The sequence below is a fragment of the Pogona vitticeps genome, chromosome 2 (assembly GCF_051106095.1).
Source record: "Pogona vitticeps strain Pit_001003342236 chromosome 2, PviZW2.1, whole genome shotgun sequence".
NCBI classification, from domain to species: Eukaryota; Metazoa; Chordata; class Lepidosauria; order Squamata; family Agamidae; genus Pogona; species Pogona vitticeps.
This window is the reverse complement of record NC_135784.1, coordinates 18005192-18022980: the sequence shown is the minus strand read 5'-3', so window position 1 is coordinate 18022980 and position 17789 is coordinate 18005192. Positions and strand designations below refer to the sequence as shown.

Here is a 17789-nt window from a genome sequence, read left to right as displayed (position 1 = left end):
TTGTGGGAAGCCCTTGGCCCCTGGACGCCCCTGTTCTTTGTCCCTACGACTCCTAGCAGGGCCCCCAACAGCTGCTGCCAAAATGGCAGGGACTGCATTGCCCCAGCTGCCTTTCACGTGAGAACACATTGGGAGTATTCCTAGGGTTTCCGAGCTGGATCACTGTACTCAGAAGTGTCTTATTAGAGAAGATGCCACTTCAAAAGAAGGTGCTCCCTCCCTTTTTACCTCGTTTTTATTGCAGCCACATCCTTATGGCCCAGTTATTGCTGCTTCTTGTTCCTTATCTTGAATCTTCCTTCCTCTTCCAGGTTCAAGAGACCTTGTGTCAAGTTCAGTCTTCTTCCGCTGAGGCAGAGGAGGCCCCTGGGGACGCCAGGCAGAGTCTGCTGCAAGAGGCGATCAGGCAGGGTGGGAGTGGAGGTGCCGACGCTCAGGGTAAGGAAGGGCTGATCCGGGGGGGGGCAGTCTGCGCTTCAACTGGATGACCCTCCCTGAAGAATCCAGGATACCTTGTGCCTGCTCTTCTTGTTGGTTGTTGGGAGGCTCTTTGTGGAGATGGGGGTGGATGGTGGCAAGAAAGGGTCTTGTCTCTACGTTTTCCAATGGTTTATCTATTTACATAAATTCATTGATTTGTGAATAGAAGATGAGAGGAGGAGACATGCCTCTCATCCAAACAAAACAAATCTCGATACGTGCATGTATTTAGATTTTAATGCTTGCCTGTCTGTTTCTTTAAATATTATATTTCTGACCTACATTTGCTCAAGAAATGTTCATGATACTTAGGGATCTTGTCCTAAACATTTTATTCTCATAAAAATGCCCCTGTGAGGTGGTTTAGGCTGGGGTAACAGGTTTCTCACTCTCTACAAGGTCGCCCAGCGAGCCTCATGGTTCAGTGGAGACTGGGACCTGGAATCTCCTACATCCCAGTCCAGCCTCCTAATCACGATGCCAAAGCTCTGACAATGCAGTTCTTTGAATTTGGTGATGCTATCCGACGAGATTGCTTTCTAGGTATAAAAATCGGGTGTACCATTTGCCTCCTGGGCCTAATTCAAGATGTCAGTATTGGCTGACTGGCAGAAATCTCAGTAGTTTAGGACTCTGGCTTTGGAGGCAGAGAATGAGAGTTTGATTCCCCACTGGGCCTCCTAGGCAGGGCCTACATTCAGTGAACCATACGGTGCCTTCCAGCTGTGCAGTTCCTCCTCCCCCTCCTCATCATCATCCTCATCAAATTTTAAAGCTCTAAAGCACTGGTTCTTAACCTTGGGTTACTCAGGAGTTTTGGACTACAACTCCCAGAAGCCTTCACCACCAACTGTGCTGGCTGGGGTTTCTGGGAGTTGCAGTTCAAAAGCATCCGAGTAACAAAGGTTAAGAACCACTGCTCTAAATGACTAGGGCCCTAGCTTTTTAAGACATTGTCTTGTGATTCATCTAACTGGATGTTAAAATCTTACAGAGAAGGTTGTCTTTAAAATAGCAAACATTTCAGAGGCATCCCAAGAAGAACAAACGAACAAGCTTTCTTCTGAGTAACTCTCAGATTGTGGAATGCTCTCCTTTCCAAGATGCAGTCTGTGTCTCCTCTGACTTTGTTTAAGAAGGAAGTGAAAACATCTTATTAAATTGGCAGATGGTGTCTAACCAGACCTTTTGGGTTGTTTTTAACTGTATCCTTTGCTGATACCTTGACTTAAGAACTTAATCCGTATTGGGACTGCATTCTTAAGTCGAAACGTTCTTAAGTCAAAGCACCGTTTCCCATAGGAATGCATTGAAAACCATTTAATCTATATCTGCTGTTTTTCGTTCTTAAGTCGAGGTGCTGTTCTTAAGTCAAAGCATTAGTTTCCATAGGAACTAATGCAAAGCCGGTTACTCTGTATCTACCAGTAAGGGGTGAATTCTTTCTTATTCTTTTGACCTAAGGTGAACGTAGGTCAAAAAAAAGGGCAGGAAAAGTGTTTTCTTTCTTTTTTTTCTTTTGGTTCTTAAGTTGAGGCTCCATTCTCAAGTCGAAGAAACTTTTTGCGAATGGAGCCGTTCTTGACTCAAATTATTTGTATGTAGGGACATTCTCAAGTCGAGGTACCACTGTATTAGCAGTTCTGCAGTACTTACTTGATTTTGATCGTTTCTGTGTTGTAGTTGATTTTATAGAAAAAATTGTACTTTTTTCCTAGTCTCCATGTTCGAGACAAGTGATGGGCTGGCTTCCTACACCCTTCTTTCTCTCACAGGGAATCAAACCAAGCTAGCCACGAGGACTCAGTTACCCCTTCTTGGTGATGGAGAGGAACCACATCAGGTAGGAGGAAGAGACACGGAGAAGACCAGGCCTGCTTCTGTCCTCTGCAGCTTCCTCTGGGGAGGAAGAGGAGAAATTGGGCCCTCTTTGTTTTTGATGAGAAGTTCTAGAAAGCCACATATATTTCTTCATGTATGAGCTGGAAAGACAGTGACAGTGACAGTGTTTCAGTCCATCCAGAGCTAGTTGTTTCTGTCCTTAATTTTTTAAACAGTTGATTTTGAATATCTTGTGTATGCAGCTACATTGGCCCTTAATTAGGGTTGCAGCTTCTTTTTCCCCCAAAAAATGTTCCTTGGCTTCAACACCTCTGTAGCAGACAGATATAACATGGTAGTTTCTGTGCTGGAATATTAGTATCTATTAATTTTAGCCTGTTGAATATTGAGAAAGAATTTTAAAAATAGCAATGAACACATTTCCTGATCAGACAAAAAGATCTTTGAGGCTGAAAACAGTCAATTCACCAGAGCAGTTTAAAAAGACACTTGCTAGGAGATTGTCTTTGTGTGAGCCCTGAGGAAAGCCTCCTTTCTTTTTCATGCAGTGTCCAGTGACCTTTGAAGAGGTGTCCGTGTATTTCACCCAGGAGGAGTGGGCGCTGCTGGATCCTGACCAGAGGGCCCTACACAGGGAGGTCATGGAGGAGAATGCCAGGATTGTGACATCTCTCGGTAAGGCTCCTTCCTTCCCCAAATGGTGATGATTATCTCCTTAGAAACACAAAAAGACGATGAAGCATAAAAACAGAAAAGGTGGCTCTGAGCAGTGTCCCAGCTCACACCACCCATGGGCCGTTCCTTGGGATATTGCTGTTGTCCCTGAAAGCAGTGGTCCCCAACCTTGGGCCTCCAGATGTTCTTGAACTACAACTCCCAGAAGCCTTCACCACCACCTCTGCTGGCCAGGATTTCCAGGAATTGAATTCCAAGAACATCTGGAGGGCCTCGGTTGGGGACCATTGCTGTAAGGAACTGTTAGAGAGGCTTGAGGCCTGAGGAGAGCAGTAGTTTGTCAAAATGTAGGAGTCCAAATGTTCCCTTCCCCCTGCAATAAGGGGTGTCGAGAAGGGGTTGCTCCTTAATTAGGAATAAGAATTTGGCCATGGGCACCCTCTCTAGAGGCCGAAGCACAAGGAGACGACCACTCCCGGAAAACATCATGGCAGCTCCCCTTTTCATGAAGTCAGCACGAGACACGCATGGAGCCACCACGACAGGCCCTGCTCCAGTTGAGTGAAATAGAGGTGGCTGTACATGTGGGTCTGTCCGAACCGAGTTTGTTAGAACTAAAAAGACTTCCATTCTAGATGTCAACGAGAGCTATCTCCCTCTTGTAATGTTATCCTTTGTATTTGTTGATGTCTACACCTACGTTTTCTTGACTTTCATTTATATAAAGTATGCTTATACATTCTTATTCTTGCCTTGATAAGAAGCATGTAAAGAAAAACTGTTTAAGCTAAATCACTGGTAATAATATTTCTCTATATGCTGCTACAGCAGGATCCTAGGAAGGCGAGAAAAAGTTCTTTTGAGGTAGAATAGATAGATCTTGATTACAAGCAAGTGCTGTAGAGAGTGATTTAAAACCACTGCTATACAAACACACTTTGTGTCAACAACTGGCAATGATATATATAGGTATATATGTTATTATAATTTGGGGGTTAGAGGGTTATTGTTTATTTTATCTTTATAAAAATGTTAAAGATTTCCAGAGCATGTCAGTGGCTTTGTTAGATTATGAAATAATAAATTTATCTAATTATGAGGTTCTGGGAGAGACCAAAAGAAAGCAACATGGACAACATCAAAGGACACATGTACTTGCTGATTTAATTATTTTGGCTAAGCTAAATTCATTTAGAATAGTTGATATTTCTCAATGTTATAACTGTTTAAGGCTATGAATTATAATCTTTCGATGTACAATGGGGCTAATATATCTTCGTCGTAATGTATTTTTTATAGTTTATTAAAATTTTGGAACGATCATTTTTTGTATATGAAATTTGGATTAAATAAAAGCATAAACATCACCTAGATACATTGGTTCCCCTCATGAGGAGAAAGGTAGCCTAGAAATAAAATAATTAAAAAATTAAATATGGCATCAGGTTCACTCATTCAATTTTCTAATGATAGATAGTTGTCGGGATCGGCAGATGAAGCCTTGTTGTAGGTATCTGCAGATGAAGCCTAGTTGTAGGGATCTGCAGATGAAGCCTTTTTCCCCTCTTGACCAGCAAGGAGAAAGGAAAAGGCAAAGCACTCGAGTGTGGTTTCAGAATGGGATCCGGATGATTAATACAGCATCTGTGCAGCAGCTGCTCAGCGGGAATTCCTCCCGATCCTTCGCTGCGCCCCCTTTTATTGTTTTCTACTACCTTTGCACAAGTTAATCAAGTACCATTCTAAACAGAGGCGGGTAGTATCCTGAATACACAAGTAGGGTAAACAGAGGGGCCGGTAAACAGAAGCAGGTAAACCCTAAATACACAAGCAGGGTAAACATTCCTGAATACATGAGCAGGGTAAACAGAGACAGATAACACCTTAAATACACAAGTAAGTTAATACCATTTACCCAGAGACAGGTAATTTTCCTAGATACAAAGGTAGGTTAATGAATCATCCTTTACTGGAAGCTAGCACACTGTGTACGTGACCTGCGCGCCCAAGCACAATGTCTGCTACTGCCACAGATATATACATTGTAAAAGCATACATTTTCCCACAGATAGTAGAACAAAATGATGAAACATCTAATGATAGAATTACTTCACTTTGAGTGATAAATAACTTACTCCTCTTCCCACAAGAAGGATGATACCAAGCCTCATCATCTCCTTTCTCTTCCTCTTACATTTGCAGTTCAATTACGTCTGTAACTCTCTGTCTTCTCCACAGATACCTGGAAGAATTCACATTTATGTGGAAAGTGTAGGAGTTCTTTTATGCCCGGGTTGGACCTTACCAGACATAAGGCAACCCATGGAGAAGAGAAAAGAAACATCAGCAAAAAACCCTATGAATGCATTATGTGTGGGAAGCATTTTGCAGAAAAAAAGGCCCATGTGCATCCAAAGAGTGATCTCAAGTTGCATCTTACAAACTCCTTACAAGACCATCCGGGAGAGAAACCGTACCAATGTCAGGAGTGTGGGAAATGTTTTACTTGGAATTCAAGTCTCTTAATGCATCACAGAATCCATACAGGAGAGAAACCATACAAATGCCAGGAGTGTGGGAAATGTTTTACTCAGAATATTCACCTTCTGAATCATCAAACTGTACATGCAACAGAGAAGCCATACAAATGTAAGGAATGTGGAAAATGTTTTACTCGGAATTCAAACCTTTTAATGCATCAAAGATTCCATACAGAAGAGAAACCCTACCATTGCCAGGAGTGTGGTAAACGTTTTGGTTATGGATCTAACCTGAGGTCTCATCAGAGAGTCCACACAGGAGAAAAACCATACAGATGCCTGGAGTGTGGGAAATGTTTCACTCAGAATTCTAACCTTTTGATGCATCAAAGACTACATACAGGAGAGAAACCCTTCACATGCCAGGAGTGTGGAAAACATTTTACTTCTGGGTCAGACCTTAGGACTCATCAGCGAGTCCATACAGGAGAGAAACCCTACCATTGCCAGGAGTGTGGAAAACGTTTTGGTTATGGATCTCACCTTAGGACTCATCAGCGAGTCCACACAGGAGAGAAACCCTTCAAATGCCTGGAGTGTGAGAAATGTTTTGTTCGCAGGACAGAACTTGTGTGTCATGAGAAAGTCCACACAGGAGAGAAACCCTACAAATGCCAGGACTGTGGGAAATACTTTGTTCGCAAGAAAGCCCTCATGTGTCACCAGAGAGTCCACTCAGGAGAAAAACCATACAGATGCCTGGAATGTGGCAAATGCTTTGCTATTTCTTCATACTTAGTGAACCATAAAAGAATTCACACAGGAGAGAAACCCTTCAAATGCCAGGAGTGTGAGAAATGTTTTGTTCGGAAGGCAGAACTCGTACTTCATCAGAGAGTCCACTCAGGAGAAAAACCATATAGATGCCTGGAGTGTGGGAAATGCTTTGCTCATGGTTCAAACTTTGTGAACCATAAAAGAATTCACACTCGAGACAAAGTATACAAGCCCCCACAGTGTGAGACATTCCTGCATTCATTTCTTCATTTTACCGATACCCCACCTTCATCTCAATAAAGGAGGGTTGTTCCTAAAGCAGCTAATGTTTACAGTTAAAAGTTACATTGATAATGTAATATATCTGAAGTATCATTTGTAGTTCTGGATTTATTTTTGGATGTTTATAAATTAAATTAAAATTGTATCTACTCTTGGTCCATTGTCTAAAAAGTACTAATCTCATCAGTACTAATGCAAGACTCACAAGGAATTTATGTCTTGCTTAGAAGAGGTTTACTGCCAATCAACACTTATTTTGGTAAGCCTTTGTTGTTACTTACATTTGGAAACAGCAAACAAACAAGCAGTCTCCAACAGAAAAAACAGAGGGGACAGAGAGATGAGGCTGTCTCTAAATTCAGAGGTGGGAAGGAATGATTGGGCAGCGGTGGATTGATTGACAGTCGCCTCATGCCAGAAAGGTTCACCCCAGCCAAACAGACTCCAGGCAGCATGCGAGGTTGTAAAACTACAAGGGGAACTACCCGCATTACTTAGTCATGGCTAGGCCGACTCAGGCTGATGAAATTCACGGCTGGAGAACGATGGGAAAGCCATGGTTTGTCCACCTTCTCTTGGAGGAATGCTCTTTTGAGCTCCCAGATGGTTTTCCTTCCTTTTATCAGTTCCCTGTGCTGCTGCTTCCTGTTCTTTGCCACTTGTGGCACCTCCCTCATGGCTAATGGTAGGGCCAGTTGCCTGGTAGGTGACCCTAACCAGCATCTGGTAGCTCAGCAGTCCCCAATCTTTTTTGGACTGTAGACTTGTTGGGGTGGGGTGGGCTCAGAGCATGGTGGTGGTGGCATGAGTACGAGCGAGACACCCCTGTGTGTGTGATGCCATCTGCAAGCGTGACATGCCCCACTTGATCCTGACATGTCACTGCGCGATTGCGACACGTCCCCCAGGCAGGCGGGGTGCAGAGATCCATCTCTGCAGCTCGGTTCCGGCAAAGCCACACACCGGCACCTGGGCTGTATACTGGGTTGTTGAGGAGCCCTGTGGTCGCTGACCCTTTCGACTGGAGAGATGGGTGTTCCATTTGGGAATTTCTGCAAGCGTGCTGGGCCCTCTCGGCCATGCACATCAAGCTGTACATTTAGAGTCCTGGGGGGGGGGGCAGAAACCTGGCATCTTCTGTGTGCTGAAAGCTACCTGGAATACCATGGAAATGAGCTGCATTGAACATAGCCTGTTTCCCTGAAAAGGAACCTGAAAATAAGCCCTAGTAGGATTTTTCACGAAGCTCGTAATAAAAGCCCTACCCCAAAAATAAGCCCTACTTACATGATAATCCACCCTACACTATTTTGCAGCATTGTGCAGCAACTAGAATATGGCATGACTTTAAAATCAGCCCTAATTCGTTTTTTTTCCAAGCATCAATTCCTATCAGACCCTGTTTGATTTTTGGGGGGAATCACGGGGAAGGGCCTGCCTGTGACTTCCCTCCAGGCTCCGGACAAGCCCCCAACTGGAGGGGACGATGGGGCTTCCCTGCTTGGCCGGCGGCTGCCCCAGAGCTGAGGCTCCAATACTTTGGCCATCTCATGAAAAGACTCCCTGGGAAAATGTGAGGGCAAGAGGAGAAGGGGACGACAGAGGATGAGATGGTTCAACAGGGTCATCGAAGCTACTAGAATGAATTTGACTCAACTCCAGGAGGCACTGGAAGACAGGAGGGCCTGTCCTGCTCTGGTTCATGGGGTCACGAAAAGTCGGACACGACTGAACGACGAGAGCTCCCGCCTCGTCCTCTCGAAGGGTTAAAGCCACTGAGTCGGGATTCGTAGAGAGGAACGAGAGACTGGGGAGGAAGCAGGTCCGCCGTGCCAAATGCTCCCTCTCGAAACAAAGAGGCCCCGTCGGTCCCTCCTTTTGCTTCCTCCGGAGGGAAACGAGGCTTCGGCTGCCGAAAGGGCTGCCTTCCCCCCTGGGTTTTGGGGAGCTTCGCAGGCGTGCTTGGGGGCCGATGGTGAGTCTCTCCCGGGGGGAGGGCGAGGAGACCCCCAGGATATCCCGAGAGGGAGGAGGTTGTGTGTGTGTGTGTGTGTGTGTGTGTGTTGTGTTATGGATTGTCTGCCAAAGGCCCCCCCGACGTAGCCCAAAGGCTCCCATCCCAAAGAGAGGCTGCTCGGGGGAGGGGGGTTGTCTTCGCTCAAGGGGGCCCAAGGCTGTTGGCTGCCTGAGGCATAGCTGGCCTTCCGTCATCATGGAGGAGATCCCACACTTCTTATTGCCAAAATGATCAATTTTTACAATGATTTTACTACTGTAGTCCGGTGCTTCTTCAGGTACTCATTAGTGTGAAACAAAAGAGAGACACATTCCGTGGACTCTGTTGCAGGTTTCTTTCGAGCATAAGAGAAAGATGGACAAGCAAGACCCGGTTGATCCTGAAGCAGGAAGAGGCCCAGATGCCACCAGGACTGTGAGCAGTGGGACATTCTGTGAAAAAACGGGGCAGAAGATCTTGGGTGAGGCCGCTGTCAAGTCAGAGGTCCACCACTGGGGCTTCAGGGAATTCTCCTACAACGAGGCTGAGGGCCCCCGAGGGATTTGCACCCGACTCCATCATCTTTGTCACCAGTGGCTTCAACCAGAAAGACACACCAAGGCTCAGATCCTGGACCTGGTGATCCTGGAGCAGTTCTTGGCCATCCTTCCCCCGGAGATGTCCATCTGGGTGAGGGAATGTGGAGCGGAGACCAGTTCCCAGGCGGTGGCCCTGGCCGAAGGCTTCCTCCTGAGTCAAGGAGAAGACAGGAACTGTGAAGGACAGCAGGTGAGGGTGTTTCCTCCTGGTCCCTGTGGGGCACTTGTGGGAAGCCCTTGGCCCCAGGATGCCCCTGTTCTTTGTCCCTCCGACTCCTAGCAGGGCCCCCGACAGCTGCTGCCGAAATGGCAGGGACTGCATTGCCCCAACTGCCTTTCACGTGAGAACACATTGGAAGTATTCCTAGGGTTTCCGAGCTGGATCCCTGTACTCGGAAGTGTCTTATTAGAGAAGATGCCACTTGAAAAGAAGGTGCTTGCTCCCTTTGTGCCTCGTTTTTATTGCAGCCACATCCTTACGGCCCAGTTATTGCTGCTTCTTGTTCCTTACCTTGAATCTTCCTTGCTCTTTCAGGCTCAAGAGACCTTGTGTCAAGTTCAGTCTTCTTCCTCGGAGGCAGAGGAGGCCCCTGGGGAGACCAGGCAGAGTCTGCTGCAAGAGGCGATCAGGCAGGGTGGGAGTGGAGGTGCCGACGCTCAGGGTAAGGAAGGACTGATCCTGGGGGGGGGGGGGCAGTCTGCACTTCAACTGGATGGTCCTCCCTGAAGAATCCAGGATGCCTTGTGCCTGCTCTTCGTGTTGGTTTTTAGGAGGGTCTTTATAGAGACGGGGGTGGATGGGGGAAAGCAAGGATCTTGTCTCCACGCTTTCCAATGGTTTAATTGTTTACACTTTGGAGGCTTTATTTGTGGAAATAAATTCTGTGATTTGTGGAAAGAAGATGATAGGAGGAGATATGCCTCTCACCCAAACAAAACAACACCAAAAGGAACAGTTACAGAAGTAAGAGATCTTGATACCTGCATGTATTCAGATATTTATTGCTTGTATGTGTGTCTGTTTAAAGATTATATTTCTGACATACATTTGCTCAAGAAATGCAGTGGATCCTGGAATCTGGAATCTCCTACATCCCAGTCCAGCCTCCTAACCATGATGCCAAAGCTCTGACAATGCAGTTCTATGAATTTGGAGATGCTACCCAATGAGATTGATTGATTGATTGATTGATTGATTTTATTGATTGATTCAGTCAATTAATTAAATTTATATCCCGCCTATCTGTTCGGATCAGGACCACTCTAGGTGGCCAACAATCAGAAAATGATAAAATAAAAATATATAAACAATATAAATGGTAAAAACCTTACAAAGATAGCAAAAACAGTAAAGGAGAAAGAAAAGGGGTGTCAGGGATTATCTGATAGGAAGGCCTGCCGGAACATCCATGTCTTTAGTTGATTCTTGAAGATACCCAGCAAGGGAGCCCCGAGAATCCCAGGAGGTAGATTGTTCCAGAGATGAGGAGCCACCACCGAGAAGGCCCGATTTCTTGTCTTCTCCTTCCGGGCCTCCCTCGGCGTTAGGCCCCTCAGCCTCACCTCCTGGCTCGATTACTTTCTAGGTATAAAAATCGGTCTGCCATTTGCCTGCTGGGCCTAATTCAAGATGTCAGTATGAGCTGACTGGCGGATCTCTCAATAGTTTAGGACTCTGGCTTTGGAGGCAGAGAATGAGAGTTTGATTCCCCGCTGTGCCTCCTTGGCAGGGCCTGGACTCAAAGAACCATACGGTCCCTTCCAGCTGTGCAGTTCATCACCATCATCGTCAGCATCATCATCTAATTTTAAAGCTCTAAAGGACCAGGGCCCTGGCTTTCTAAGAGATTGCCTGTCTTGTGATTCATGTAACTGGTTGCTGAAATCTTCCGGAGGCTCTCTTTAAAATAGCCAACATTTCCGAAGCCTCCCAAGAAGAACAAAGGAACAAGCTTTCTCCTGAGTAACTCTCAGATTGTGGAATGCTCTCCTTTCCAAGATGCAGTCTGTGTCTCCTCTGACTTTGCTTAAGAAGGAAGTGAAAACATCTCATTAGCTTGGCAGATGGTGTCAAACCAGACCTTTTGCGATGTTTTTAACTGTATCCTTTGCTGATATTAGCAGTTCTGTGGTACTTACTTAATTTTGATTGTCCATTTTACTTAGTCTCTATGTTGGAGACAAGTTATGGGCTGGCTTTCCACACCCTTCTTTCTCCCACAGGGAATCAAACCAAGCTAGCCACGAGGACTCAGTTACCCCTTCTTGGTGACGGGGAGGAACCACATCAGGTAGGAGGAAGAGACACTGAGAAGAACAGGCCTGCTTCTGTCCTCAGCTGCTTTCTCTGGGAAGGCTTAGAAGTTGGACCCTCTTTGTTTCTGATGAGAAGTTATAGAAAGTCACATATATTTCTTCACATATGAGCTAGAAAGATGTTGACAGTGACAACGTTTGACTTACCCATCTATCCTGAGCTAGGCGTCTGAGGGCTTAATTTTTTTAACAGTTGAGTTTGAATATCTGTGTATGCAGCTGCATTGGCACTTAATTAGAGTTGCAGCTTCTTTTCCACGCAAAGAATGTTCCTTGGCTTCAGTATCTCTGTTAGCAGACGGATATAACATGGTAGTTTCTGTGCTGGAATAGCAGGATGTATTACTTTTAGCCTGTTGAAAATTGGGAAATAATTTAAAAAATAATGATCAACACCTTTCCTGATCAGACGAAAAGATCTTGGATTCTGGAAACAGTCAATTCCTCAGAGCAGTTTAAAAATACTTTTGCTAGGAGATTGTCTTTGTGTGAGCCACGAGAAAATCCTTTCTTTTTCATTTAGGTTCCAGTGACCTTTGAAGAAGTGGCCATGTGTTTCACCCAGGAGGAGTGGGCGCTGCTGGATCCTGACCAAAGGGACCTATACAGGGAGGTCATGGAGGAGAATGCCAGGATTGTGACGTCTCTCGGTAAGGCTCCTTCCTTCCCCAAATGGTGATGATTATCTCCTTAGAGACACAAGAAGACAAACAGCCATAAACACAGAAAAGGTGGCTCTGAGCAGTGTCCCAGCTCACCCCACCCATGGGCCGTTCCTTGGGATATTGCTTCAGTCCTTGAAGGCAGTGATCCCCAACCTTGGGCCTCCAGATGTTCTTGGACCACAACTCCCAGAAGCCTTCTCCACCATCTGTGCTGGCCAGGATTTCTGGGAGTTGAAGTCGAAGAACATCTGGAGGCCTTCGGTTGGGGACCATTGCTGTAAGGAACTGTTAGAGAGGCCTGAGGCCTGAGGAGAGCAGTAGTTTGCCAAAATGTAGGAGTCTAAAAGTTCCCCTCCCCCTGTGATAAGGGATGTCGAGTAGGGGTGGCTCCTTAATTAGGAACAAGATTTTGGCCATGGGTCTAGAGGCCGAAGCACAAGGAGACGACCACTCCCAGAAAACACCATGGCAGCTCCCCTTCTGGTACATTTACAACATGAAGTGGGCAGGAGAGACGGTCATGGAGCCACCACGACAGGCCCAGAGATTTCCACAGCATGTCAGTTGTATTGCTAGATTATGTAATAATTAAATTATGTAGTTATGAGGTTCTGGGAGAGAACAAAAAGAAAGCAACAAGGAGAACATCAAAAGACGCATGTACGTGCTGTTTTAATTATTTGGCTAAGCTAAATTCATTTCGAATATTTGATATTTTTCAATGTTATAACTGTTTAAGGCTATGAATAATAATCTTTAAATGTACAATGGGGCTAATATATCTTCGTTGTAATGTATTTTTTATAATTTATTAAATTTTTGGAACGATGGTTTTTTTAATATGAAATTTGGATTAAATAAAAGCATAAACGTCACCTAGCTACACTGGTTCCCCTCATCAGGAGAAAGGCAGCCTAAAAATAAAAAAAAAAAGAATTAAATATGTGTAACGATGTTCATCTTCAGCCGGGGGTGCGCTGGTAGTAAAGGCAGGAAAAAGATTCGGAGGCTGTTCTGAACCTTTAACATCAACTTCTTTATTTGTAACAGCATTTAACTCAACAGAATCAAACGGATCCAGTAAACTTATTTCTGGTAAAAGTTTGTACTTCTTGACTCGAACATCTGGGGGTCTTCCTGATTTCCCTCAAAAGGGCGCTGGGCCAAAACGCTCCCGATCTGTCAGAGGCATCGGGGGGGCACTCCGCACCGCACAGACCGTCCCACAACACGGGTGGCAAACCCAGTCCCCCTCTGGTGGTTTCTGTTGAAAAGAGGGACCAGATCAGATCACCCTCCTCCCCCCAGGATGATTTCTGGTTTAGACGACCACCGTCCATTCTAGCGGATCGTATCCTCATCCCTTCACTCCGGCTAGCGAGGGACTGGGTAACAATCCTCCCAGCTGTAAATTAGGGAAGTCCTTTAAGATCCCGGACGCCTCTCCATAATCATGCATAGGTTCTGTTTCTACCCCACGACTTACAGTTTTTCCCAGTTCCCCGTCCGTGGCTAGTCTGAATACGCGCATGTTTTCCTCTCCTTTTATATCCTCCCAAAGTATCAAGTCCAACTCCTTCATCTGCCAAACACACTTCTGCCGGTTTCCCGGGTATCACTTCCTCCTGCTCTATCTCCACTAATATTCCTTCCGCACATCCACTTTCCGTTATGGCATCCTGTTTCTCTGAGGACGGCTCACTGTCCTTCTCACCTTCACATGGCCCCCTCTCCGAGTGGGCCGTCCTCTCTTTTGCGAAAGGACAGCTCCTATCCCCCGATCTGACGCGTCAGTCTGGACTATAAAGGGAAGGCCAAAGTCAGGAGCATACCTACTAGGTAATTTAGCCAATATCTCTTTTAACTGATCAAAGGCCTTCTGTTCTTCATGGCCCCAACTCACCTGACTACTTTTCTTTTTCTTGGTCAAATCCGTGAGAGGAGCCGTGACTTCGGAAAAGTTCGGGACAAATTGTCTCTAGTATCCCGCTAGACCAAGAAATTGCTGTATCTCTTTTTTAGTGCGAGGAACAGCCCATGTTACTACCTTGTCTACTTTGTCTGACACAGGTTGTATCTTTCCTCCCTCTACCTGGAACCCCAAAAACTTCACACCTTTTCTGGCTATCTTACACTTTGAAGGATTTACCCGCAGGCCAAGCTTTTCCTATCTCGGTTAATATGCGTCTCAAGTGATCTAAGTGTTCTTTCCAACTTTTACTGTATATCAGGATGTCGTCAATATATGCTCCTGCAAACTTTTTTACTGGTTCTAGAATTTGATCCATTAACCTCTGAAAGGTTGCTGCCGCCCCGTGCAAGCCAAACGGCATTTTTTAAAAATGGAAAAGGCCTTTTGGGGTGACAAACACGGTTTTTCACAATCTCGTACTGGGTCGCCTCCTGTGTACTAAGCGTATCCACCACCTCTTGTAATAAACCAGTGAGGCAGGGGATTAGTATAAGAGTCCACTGTTCCTTCGGCCATCCCGCCGCCACGGCCACCCTCTCAAACGTACGTAAATACGCCTCCGGGTCATCTGTATTCCCCATTTTCTGCATTCTAATGGGTGCAGGGCCTGCCACTAATCCTCCGCGCACACTTATCGCACCTCTCGGGTTCTTTTCCTCCTCACTCCCTTGTGCTCGCGTTTGTCGCACTATCATGGTTTGTTGTTCCGTAAGGTTTTTGATTAACTTTCCCTGTCTTTCCATTGCCTCCCTCAACTTCTATAACTCTCCTTTACCCGCCTCTTGCACTGCCCCGGCCCCACGTTGGGCGTCATTGTAACGATGTTCGTCTTCAGCCGGGGGTGCGCTGGTAGTAAAGGTGGGAAAAAGATTCGGAGGCTGTTCTGAACCTTTAACATCAGCTTCTTTATTTGTAACAGCATTTAACTCAACAGAATCAAACGGATCCAATAAACTTATTTCTGGTAAAGATTTGTACTTCTTGACTCGAACATCTGGGGGTCTTCCTGATTTCCCTTAAAAGGGCGCTGGGCCAAAACGCTCCCGATCTGTCAGAGGCCTCAGGGGGGCACTCCGCACCACGCAGACCGTCCCACAACACGGGTGCCGAGCCCAATCCCCCTCTGGTGGTTTCTGTTGAAAGGAGGGACCAGGTCGGATCACCCTCCTCCCCCCAGGATGATTTCTGGGGTAGACGCCCACCGTCCATTCTAGCGGATCGTATCCTCATCCCTTCACTCCAGCTAGTGAGAGATCGGGTAACAATCTTCCTCCCAGGTGTAAATTAGGGCAGTCCTTTAAGATCCCGGACGCCTCTCCATAATCATGCATAGGTTCTGTTTCTACCCCACGACTTACAGTTTTTCTCAGTTCCCCGTCCGTGGCTAGTCTGAATACTGAATACTGAATATTCACAATACTTCACAATACGGCATCAGCTTCACTCATTCAATTTTCTAATTATAGATAGTAAAATAAAATGACGAAATGTCTAATTATAGAATTAATCACTTTGAGTGATAAATAACTTACTCTTCTGCCTCATCGTCTCCTTCCTCTTACATTTGCAGTTCAATTATGTATGTAACTCTCTGTCTTCTCCACAGAAACCTGGAAGAATTCATATTTATGTGGAAAGTGTAGGAGTTCTTTTATTCCCGGGTTGAACGTTACAAGACATAAGGCAACCCATGGAGGAGAGAAAAGAAACATCAGCAAAAACTCCTATGAATGCATTATTTGTGGGAAGCATTTTGCAGAAAAAAAGGCCCATGTGCAGCCAAAGAGTGATCTCAAGTTGCATCTTACAAACTCCTTACGAGACCGTCCGGTAGAGAAACCGTACCAATGTCAGGAGTGTGGGAAATGTTTTACTTGGAATTCAAGACTCTTAATGCATCATAGAATCCATTCAGGAGAAAAACCATACAAATGCCAGGAGTGTGGGAAATGTTTTAGTCAGAATTCTCACCTTTTGATGCATCAAAGACTTCATACAGGAGAGAAACCATACAAATGTAAGGAATGTGGAAAATATTTTACTCAGAATTCAAGCCTTTTGATGCATCAAAGAGTCCACACAGGAGAGAAACCATACAAATGCCAGGAATGTGGAAAATGCTTTACTCAGAATTCAAGCCTTTTGATGCATCAAAGAGTCCATACAGGAGAGAAACCATACAATTGCCAGGAGTGTGGAAAACATTTTTCTTATCGGTCACAACTTAGGACTCATCAGCAAGTCCACACAGGAGAAAAACCATACAGATGCCTGGAGTGTGGGAAATGTTTTACTCTGAATTCTAACCTTTTGATGCATCAAAGACTACATACAGGAGAGAAAACGTACAATTGCCAGGAGTGTGGAAAACGTTTTACTTCAGGGTCAGACCTTAGGACTCATCAGCGAGTCCATACAGGAGAGAAACCCTACCATTGCCAGGAGTGTGGAAAACGTTTTCGTTATGGATCTTACCTTAGGATTCATCAGCAAGTCCATACAGGTGAGAAACCCTTCAAATGCCTTGAGTGTGAGAAATGTTTTCTTCTCCGGGCAGACCTTGTGTCTCATGAGAAAGTCCACACAGGAGAGAAACCCTACAAATGCCGGGACTGCGGGAAACAGTTTGCTCGCAAAACAGCCCTCGTGTGTCATCAGAGAGTCCACTCAGGAGTAAAACCATACACCTGCCTGGAGTGTGGCAAATGCTTTGCTAGGTCTTCGAACTTAGTAGACCATAAAAGAATTCACACAGGAGAAAAACCCTTCAAATGCCAGGACTGTGGTAAATACTTTGTTCGCAAGAAAGCCCTCGTGTGTCATCAGAGAGTCCACTCAGGAGAAAAACCATACAAATGCCTGGAGTGTGGCAAATGCTTTGCTACTTCTTCAAATCTAGTGAACCATAAAAGAATTCACACAGGAGAAAAACCCTTCAAATGCCAGGAGTGTGAGAAATGTTTTGTTTCCAAGGCAGATCTCGTGTGTCATCAGAGAGTCCACTCAGGAGTAAAACCATATACCTGCCTGGAGTGTGGCAAATGCTTTGCTAGGTCTTCAAATTTAGTAGATCATAAAAGAATTCACACAGGAGAAAAACCCTTCAAATGCCAGGACTGTGGGAAATACTTTGTTCGCAAGAAAGCCCTTGTGTGTCATCAGAGAATCCACTCAGGAGAAAAACCCTTCAAATGCCAGGAGTGTGAGAAATGTTTTGTTTCTAAGGCAGATCTCGTGTGTCATCAGAGACTCCACTAAGGAGAAAAACCTTACAAATGCCTGGAGTGAGGTAAATGCTTTGCTCAATGTTCAAACTTTGTGAACCATGAAAGAAATCACACTCAAGAAAAAGGATACAAGCCCACACAGTGTGAGACATTCCTGCATTCATGTCTTTATTTTACCGTTACCACATCTTCATCCCAATAAAGGAGGGCTGTTCCTAAAGCAGCTAATGTTTAAAGTTAAAAGTTACATTTCAGTTAAAAGTTACATTGATAATGTAATATATCTGAAGTATCATGTGTAGTTCTGGATTTATTTTTTGATGTTTCTAAATTAAATTAAAATAGTATCTACTCTTGGTCCATTGTCTAAAAATTACTAATGTCATCAGTACTAGTGCAAGACTCACAGGGAATTTATTTCTTGCTCAAAAGAGGTTTACGGCCAATATCATTTAATCACTCTTGCTTTGGATTGGGG

At 45.1% G+C, this 17789-nt stretch overlaps 2 protein-coding genes across 8 annotated transcripts in view; both read left to right on the top strand.

Moving 5' to 3' along the window:
* Nucleotides 1-17789, top strand: part of LOC110070525 (uncharacterized) — a 53959-nt gene that overhangs the window by 1130 nt on the left and 35040 nt on the right. For 2 of the 7 annotated variants that reach the window (XM_078388069.1, XM_078388060.1), the window contains exons 1-4: nucleotides 8359-8511; nucleotides 8884-9321; nucleotides 9667-9793; nucleotides 11355-11422. The exons of 1 other annotated variant lie outside the window; for it this stretch is intronic. In XM_078388069.1, the coding sequence (XP_078244195.1) occupies nucleotides 8509-8511; nucleotides 8884-9321; nucleotides 9667-9793; nucleotides 11355-11422 (636 nt within the window). In that variant the 5' untranslated portion in view covers nucleotides 8359-8508. Of the gene's footprint in view, nucleotides 1-311; nucleotides 439-8358; nucleotides 8512-8883; nucleotides 9322-9666; nucleotides 9794-11354; nucleotides 11423-11980; nucleotides 12098-17789 lie in introns of those variants that run through there. 4 more of the 7 variants (XM_078388062.1, XM_078388059.1, XM_078388064.1 and 1 more) reach the window with 4 other exon arrangements.
* LOC144587457 (uncharacterized) lies at nucleotides 11980-17668 on the top strand. Its single transcript, XM_078388154.1, has 2 exons — nucleotides 11980-12097; nucleotides 15691-17668. Exons 1-2 carry the CDS (start codon nucleotides 11998-12000, stop codon nucleotides 17340-17342), a joined length of 1752 nt encoding a protein of 583 aa, XP_078244280.1. The 5' UTR covers nucleotides 11980-11997; the 3' UTR covers nucleotides 17343-17668.